The 8,156-nt window shown below is 50.6% G+C and overlaps 1 protein-coding gene across 1 annotated transcript; it reads right to left on the bottom strand.

The window, feature by feature from the left end:
- Window positions 1-1,624: 1,624 nt before the first annotated feature.
- Window positions 1,625-7,029, bottom strand: LOC106818538 (serendipity locus protein H-1-like). The gene is made up of 6 exons (XM_014823236.1): window positions 5,444-7,029; window positions 4,193-4,373; window positions 3,609-3,783; window positions 2,468-3,287; window positions 1,923-2,359; window positions 1,625-1,788 (listed from the first exon to the last, which is right to left on the bottom strand). The coding sequence occupies exons 1-6, from the start codon at window positions 6,583-6,585 to the stop codon at window positions 1,625-1,627; spliced, it is 2,919 nt and encodes a 972-aa protein (XP_014678722.1). The 5' UTR covers window positions 6,586-7,029.
- Window positions 7,030-8,156: the final 1,127 nt, after the last annotated feature.

Below are 8,156 nucleotides of genomic sequence, written 5' to 3'. Positions count from 1 at the left end.
GACTACAGTAAATCTTTAAACTATGATCTCGTATTAAATTTAAATCTCACTCTCCGAAAACGTTATTTTTCTCTATATATATCTTTAAATATAAAAGCTACATGGCAAATATACACATCCACATAACACAAGAACCATTCATTGTTAATACATATTTTGTCATGCTAATCATAACTACACATACTGAACCTCATCTAAATGACATTTCAGTGGCCAATAATGACTATATTCTTTGGAATCATGTTGACTAACTATCTACAGATGGCTCTGTAATGCCTCACGTCCTATCATATAGCTGCTACTAACACACCATCTACACATCATTCAAAATAAATGAAACCATACTCAAATCTAACATAAAACTTTCCATACAAACTTTATCAATTATCATAGCTACCAGTTGGTACCACATTCTTAAGCAAATCTCACTTTCCTAGCGTGTAATGATGATCTGCTACAACCAAGGGTCCGTCAAATAGAGTGAGCCATGAGTAATACCTACCTACCGAGTACTAGTATCAATATACTATCATATCCAGAAGTTATACTGAAAAGTAACATACACCGAAAAATCACAATCACTTGATACACATCACGTTTCCACGACGACAGCAAAATATAGCGATTTACTTCAGGGAAAATAAAAATGACATCTAAAGACTTCCGACTAAATACAATATGGACTAGATATTTTTTCGTAGAAACCAACGAGTGGCAGAGACAGGAAAGACATCCTGTGCCACAGCTTCCAAAAATGCACTCACTAGAAAGTCTGCCTTCAGGAATCACTAAGCTTAACGATACCGGGCAACTTTCTAACGTGTCGTCGAACCTCCAAACCAAAACCATCGCGAAAAAAAATCAGGAGCACCGACGGCGTGGAACAATGCTCTCTCTCTACGACAGACAACCTTTCACAGTTCGCTTCTACACAAGAGAAAATCGATTGCCATCACCGTCGTCTCTCGCCCACAAGTGGAGCTTGAATAATTCCTCCGGAGCGTCTACCAAGCTGCTACCTCACTCTGCCATGACAAGTCGTCTCGGCAAGGAGTGCCATCGCACCTGTGACTGGCCACGTCAATCCCTGACCAAACGTCAAACCTCACTCGCTCCTCAACGCGACGCGAACGCTTACACTCACATTCGCACGAACACGTAAACATCATGATAAATTCTCAATTCGGTATCAAAATAGTTCAAAAGTAAAATCCACTCGCCCGCGTACCGACTCGGCCGCGTACCGACCAAGCTTTCCGGTGGGTGACGTTGTTCCAACCTCACGGCAGATAGTTTTGTCTGTTTCGCCCCGATGACCGCCAAACATGAAAACTCCAGCCACAGTCGACCTTCCAGCTAAGGAAACGGACGTGTTCCTGCCTTCTCAAACCACAACTTGGTGACTGCGTGAGCGCCACACGTGCACGCACACTGTGTTCGCGCCACGTGTGGTCTGCACGCAGCACCACCGACATCTACCTGCTCTCTCCACAGAGCATCGCAAACCAAAGGGTGTGGGAGGTAATACCATTCGCTAGCTTACGACCACTGCTGCTAGGCAGTAAAACTGTGCACCTAGCCGCGACTGCTGTGTAGCGAACACTACACACACTCCGATGCGGTATTAACGCACCCGGGACTGCACCTTCTCCACCTTCGCATCCCGTACAACCGGCAGCGTAAGCGATGTGCGAGCTGCTATGTTACCATCCCCCGAGTCTCTATTCGGTACCAAGACCCGGCAAATCTCCGCCTCCCACACCGAGACTAGCAGCGGCTTCCGCCAGCCTGAAAACAATGGGGCGAGCCGCCAACAGGGGGCGTCGACCACCGTCGCACCGACGCGCGACAAAAACCAACCAAGCGCGATTACAGGGAATCGACCACTGCTGTTCAAAACAAAGCCATGAAGGCCGACAAACCTCCAAAGTCGCACTGCTGGCCGGGGTAGCCAGCCTGCGACATGCCCGCGAGCGAGCCGGACAGCCCCCGCTCCATCTCATGCTGCTGCTGCTGCTGCTGCTGCTGCATCTGCTGCACGATGCGAGGGTCAAGCTCCATCGCGAGGCTGCGCGGGATGTCGATGGACGCGCGTGGCGCCATCTCCAGGCTGCCGCGCGTCATGTCGACGGCCATCTGCTGCACGCTGATATTGTCGATGACGTGAGTCGTCACGTCGGCCACCTGCTGGTCGAACACCTTGTGTTCGGGAGCGTCGTCGCTGCCTCCACCCGCCTCCATCCCATCAAACTGGTAGTCGGACGTCTGAGGGCTCGTCTGCTGGCCCATCGACGACAGCGACTGCGGGGGGCTGGTGTCGGCGGACGCGGGGAGGCCCGCGGGCGGCGGCGGCGGCGGACTCTGCAGGTAGGGCGACAGCTGCGTGACGACCTGAGACGGCGGAGGCTGCAGCGAGAACGCCGCCGCCGCCGCCGCCGCCGCCGCGTCGTAGTTCTGCCGCCGCTGCCGACGCGCCTTGTATGGGGCCCTCGCGGTGGCGGCGTCGCCGTGGTGCTTGGCGACGTGCTCCTTGAGCTTGTCGCGACGGGAACTCCCGTACTCGCACAGCGCGCAGCGAAACGGTTTCTCCTCCAGGTGGATGCGCTCGTGTCTCACCAGGTGGCTCTTCTCGACGAAGCCGCGGCCGCACGCGGCGCACACGTGCGAGCGAATCGCGGCGTGCGTGCGCATGTGCGCCTTCAGCTGGCTCTTCTTCGGCGACGAGTACGTGCACTTCGGGTACTGGCACGTGTAGACGTCGCCCGTGTGTATGCGCTTGTGCGCGATCAGGTGCGACTGGTACTTGGTGGAGAATCCGCACGTGTCGCAGAGATACGGCCGGTCGTCGCTGTGCGTCACGAGATGCTGGTCGAGCGTCGACTTGATCGCGAAGCAGCGGCCGCACTCGTCGCAGCGGAACGGCTTCTCGCCCGTGTGCGAGCGCATGTGCGCGGTGAGGTTGTTCTTCGTGCGGCAGCGGTACTCACACTCCGTGCACTCGAACGGTTTCTCGTCGGTGTGCTTCATGCGGTGCGAGAGGATCGGCTGGATGCGATCGGTGCTGTAGTCGCACTGGTCGCACTTGAAGGGCGGTCCGCTGAAGTGCGTCTTCATGTGCATGTAGTACTCGCGGTTCCACTTGCAGTCAAAGTCGCAGATGCTGCAGTGGTAGACGGTGTTGCGAGAGTGCGCCTTGTCGCGGTGCTGGTCCAGGCGCGTCTGATTGTGAGCCATGTAGCAGCAGTCGGGACACTTCATCCCATCCTTGCCGCCGCCGTTCTCCAGACCTGGAAAACACGATCGACGCACGTCGCTCAACGTCTGCTTTCGCGCGCCGTGACGACGAGCACATGTCGATCTCGTGCACCTACGCCTGCTGCTATTAATTAAAATTCTAACGACCGTGTATTAAAAAATTATGTCTGCAGTCTGCATCGTGGGTATTTTCACGTACGACCGTAACAAAATTGAAATACATTCGCGGTAAAATCTTTCTTGACTCGTTAAATATCTAGCTAGGGTCAGTCGCAGAATTGCTAATTCGAAAATCGACACACTATGATAGCTAGACAGAGGATTAGGATGGCACAGATGCCAAGCAAACTTGCCGTCGTTGAATTTCATGCGTTTCTTCCTGGGTTTTCCGACTTCGTCGAGACTCAAGGAGGAGTTGTCGGACAGCTCGTCGTCCGGGGCGTCATCGTAGTCGCTGCCGGGACCGCGTCCGTTAACGAGGATCTCGTGATGATGCTCATCCTCCGGCGGAGACTCCACGTCCTCCAACTATGCAAAACACGATTCACGTTCGAATCGATTCATCTTGAAAAATCGCCCACCGGCATGTAATTTTAACATGCAGAATCCTTATAGACTAAGCAGACTTAGTGTAGTGATGGGTATTACGGTTGATGCAATATCAAACTATACGCTCAGAATGTATTGCATTTACAAACGGTAACATATTATATGAATTCTAATCGCATTTATGGTTAGTATCACTACACTGTTACCTGGGTTTTTTCGTTTTTCCCCCTCACAAAAATTAATCTAGCTCACTAACCTTACATAGTGGAAACATCTCACATTAAAAACACTAACACAGTATGTTGAACTTAGCAACAATTAAATGATAGCTAGAGTTTATGTATGAATAAGGTTACACTATATCTGATAATGCACTGCAGCCATGTACCTGGTGGTTATTTTTGGTGATCTTTTTGTGCTTTAGGCTGTCGTCCGTCGCTGTGGTTTTCCGTGGTCTCCCTGGCTTCCTTTTCGGCGTCGACCCATGCTGCTGCTGCTGCTGCTGCTGCTGCTGTTGTTGCAGAGCCTGTTGCTTGGCAATCCGCAGTTTGATAGGAGTAACATTCTTTCTGAAATGTACAGGCAAAGAACTTAGGTTTAATTGTTGCACGCATTATTATCTAGTATACCCTAAAGGTCCACATTCCACAATCTATTGCACACACTTAACACCAACTTATTAGCCAGCGAGCCATGCAGCCGTGATTTGCACGATCAGTTTTGAAACTGCACGGCCAAAAATGTGTAACACGGCCTAAAATATTGATCTAAAGCCGTGTACATCTGTAAAATTGCACTCCCAAATATTTTTTCTGCACTCCCACAATACTCATTCCTGGCTAATACCATGATTAACAACCGAGTTTGAATCACGTCTAATTACTAGTTAGCATCCTAAACGCACGGACGAAACTAATAATAATTCCCCCATAGTGTCGCCATGGCAATACAAACTATGACAATTGTGATTTACGAGAATGAAGTGCCTCCCCCACCCGACCCCCCCCCCCCCCGACTACCGGGCGAAACGTTCAACAGTTTGTAGTTTTCTCATTAAAAAGCCAGTGAATCGGATGGGCAGTACTAAACAGACCACAGGCACTTGGAATGTCTCAATAAAAATAAAAAATGTAAACACGAAATGTATTTACTACCAAAGTCTTACTGTTTCTCTACTCTATTTCGCCTATTATTGCTGATAATCACCTGTAAATGCCGTTCAAATGCTCATCTGCAACACACAAGTACACAGCACGCCCGGCCTGTGCACAAACAACATGAATAAGAGAGCCTTCTATTAAATACAACCTCTCTTATTCATGTTGTTTGTGCACAGGGCGGGCGTGCGGTGTACTTGTGTGTTGCAAATGAGCATTTGAACAGCATTTACAAGTCATTATCGGCAATAATAGGCGAAATAGAGTAGAGAAACATTAAGACTTTCGTAGTAAATACATTTCGTGTTTACATTTTTCGTTTTATTGAGACGTCCCAAGTGCCTGTGAAACAGACAAACATAGATCTGCGAATGTTTATGTTTAACGTTTCTGCCATCGTCTGCTCTCTCGACCTGTGCACGCGCGTTCACACTCATCACACACACGCACACACATGCACGCACACACACCCTGCACGCTACCTTCTGTGCGGTGACTGAGAGCCATTGGCACGCGTCTGAGATTCCTTGACGAGCGAGTTGTTGTTGAGATTGCGCTGCGGCCAGCCGTTCGTCTGCACCGCTGCCGCCGACGACTCAAACTTCTTGTTCGCGTTGTTGTTCACGTTGTTCTCGTCCTTACGAACCTTCACGCCGCCGCCGGCGACGGCAGCCGACACGGCAAGGTTGATGAACACGTCGTTATCACAATGCTGCAGGTCGACGCCGCAGTTCTCCTCCAGCGCTACGAGGAGGTTTTCGTACTTCCCCAGTGGGAGTCCGTTCTCCCGCAGCGCCTGCAGCGTCATGAAGAGACAGCGCGGACTCTCCTTGAAGAGCGGGTCGCGTTCCAGCTGTCGCACGACAAAGCCGTCAGGGACGCGCTTCCACGAGACAAGCGCAAGCAGCGCGCGGATGTCGCGATCGCGCGTGCCCACGTCGTGCTTGATCCAGCGCACGATGAAGCGGATCAGCCGCTCCTGGTCGACGACAACGTTCTTATCGGAGAGGAGCGTCTCGATCTTTGGAGCGGCGAGTGCGAGAACTTCTCCGTGTTCGAGGATCTCGGCGACGTTGCTGTGCAGGAAGTGCGTCGCGTTTTTGACGAGCGCGGGCATGTTGTATTTCTCGGCGAGTTCTTTGACGCTGAGGCAGTTGGTGACGTCGAGGTACCGGTCGAGGTACTCAGCGCAGTAGCTCTTCAGCTTCGAGACGAGGAAGTGGTTGGCAAGCTTCAGCAGCTCGGAGACGTTGTGCTTGTCGATGACGACGTTGCCCGTGTACATGTAGTTGAGCAGGAGCTGGAAAACCTCGTGGTTCTGGCATGTTATCGTCAGCTGCTCCTTGACGATGTGGTGAACCTTAAGTATGGAGTCGAAATACGGACTGCAGGCGGCGAGCACGTTTCTGTGCGCCTGGTACTGCCGGCCCTGAACGTGTAGCACGACGTCGCAGAACCTTCCCGCGTCCTTCTGCTGCTTTAGTCGTTCCAAAATGACATTTCCGTGTTGATTTTCGGTGAAGTTCATCGCATTGACGTTATTGTTGACTAACGTCAATGCGGCCATGTTTCCGTTTTCAAGCAGTCCTTTCTGCGGAGTTGTGTCACCCTCACTGAGCCTCATCTACCACAGCACACAGTACCACAGTCACCAATCTAAACGAATTTTCGTGGATTATGTAAAACTTAAAAGTATGTTTAGCATCATGGGAGAGGTCACACAGAACTCACATTTCAGCCGATTAACGGATCTATCCCGCCAGACTCTACTGCGTACTCATCTCTGACATCGCATTTCCTTGCAATAGCTGCTTTATGATTTGCGATTGACCACGACACGAACGATATTTAATAACTTTTCCTATCAAATTTAGAAAATCTGTATTCAGGGACCGCCATTTTGTTCCGGGTCAAAACGAGGCCACTCACTTTCACTACCCGTCCCGCATATTGTTTTTAAAGCGCTTTTTGTTTACAAAACATGCGTGATAAAATTTAAATATATCTCACGAACCGCAGTACTGCATTTTAACAGCCGTCATTTCGATTTGGTTTTAGTTTTACACAGGTTTCGTAGATTAGAGGAATGGCAGATTACCTATTTACTATGTTCGCCACAAGGTGGTGCAGGGAATCACAAACTGGCCAATGGCTATGCGTTGACCAATGATTGAGTTAGACTGGTTCACTCTCCTTACAGGTGCCATACAACAGTAAGTCTCCGCAAATTGTTTACCGTCTATTCGTTTTAGAAAAGGCCTTTTTTTGGATTGAGACTTTTTTATGGCATATACTGTCCAAGCACTACACTATGGCATAGCACTATACTGTCTAGAGACAAGAGTAGATAATAACACAATAGACAATGTGTTATTATCTACTTTTGCTAGAGACTAGAGTAGTAGAGTGCAATAATTTGCATTATGCACGCAAGTTAGATGCCTCGTGGACGTCTAGAAATCATTAGAAGTAAAATTGGCCTTGCCGTGTAGTTGTGACATTCCGTCAAGTGTCGTAGCCACAGGCACAGCGACCGGTTGGTCATTTTTGTGTTTGAAATGTGGGTAAACATTAGGTTTAGCGTCGTAAATTAACTTGCAAACGCCACCGCCAGATATAGCGCTACGCGGTCTATCGGCGTTTCGGGAGTATCAGTGGAACATCGTCAGCACTCTCGTAGTTCTGGTACAGGGTAGCGAAGGAGCAGTGTATGGAGGGGGGAGGGAGGAGGAAGTTTAGAGTAGTACTAGTAGTAGTAGGTGGAGTAGGGAGAAGCTAGTGAAGAATGAGGAAGGGGAGAAGGGAGAAGCTGGTGGAGAAGGAGGAGGGGAGAAGCTGGTGGAGAAGGAGGAGCGGGAGAAGCTGGTGGAGAAGGAGGAAGGGGAGAAGGAGGGGGAGAAGGGAGCTGGTGGAGGAGGAGAGGGAGAAGGGAGAAGCTGGTGGAGAAGGAGGAGAGGGAGAAGCTGGTGGAGAAGGAAGAGCGGGAGAAGCTGGTGGAGAAGGAGGAAGGGGAGAAGGAGGGGAGAAGGGAGCTGGTGGAGGAGGAGGGGGAGAAGGGAGAAGCTGGTGGAGAAGGAGGAGGGGGAGAAGCTGGTGGAGAAGGAGGGGGAGAAGGGAGCTGGTGGAGGAGGAGGGGGAGAAGGGAGAAGCTGGTGGAGAAGGAGGAGGGGGAGAAGCTGGTGGAGAAGGAGGGGG

This window comes from Priapulus caudatus, unplaced genomic scaffold (genome assembly GCF_000485595.1).
Source record: "Priapulus caudatus unplaced genomic scaffold, Priapulus_caudatus-5.0.1 Scaffold2314, whole genome shotgun sequence".
Lineage (NCBI taxonomy): Eukaryota > Metazoa > Priapulida > Priapulimorpha > Priapulimorphida > Priapulidae > Priapulus > Priapulus caudatus.
The sequence above is the reverse complement of the archived record's forward strand: the minus strand, read 5'-3'. Positions and strand labels throughout refer to the sequence as shown.

Coding starts and splice junctions, on each gene's coding strand:
- LOC106818538 (XM_014823236.1), bottom strand. CDS start 6,585: ATGAGGCTCAGTGAGGGTGACACAACTCCGCAGAAAGGACTGCTTGAA. Junction 4,374..5,443: donor TCTCAGTCACCGCACAGAAG/GTAGCGTGCAGG, acceptor TGTACATTTCAG/AAAGAATGTTACTCCTATCA. Junction 3,784..4,192: donor TCACCAAAAATAACCACCAG/GTACATGGCTGC, acceptor TGTTTTGCATAG/TTGGAGGACGTGGAGTCTCC.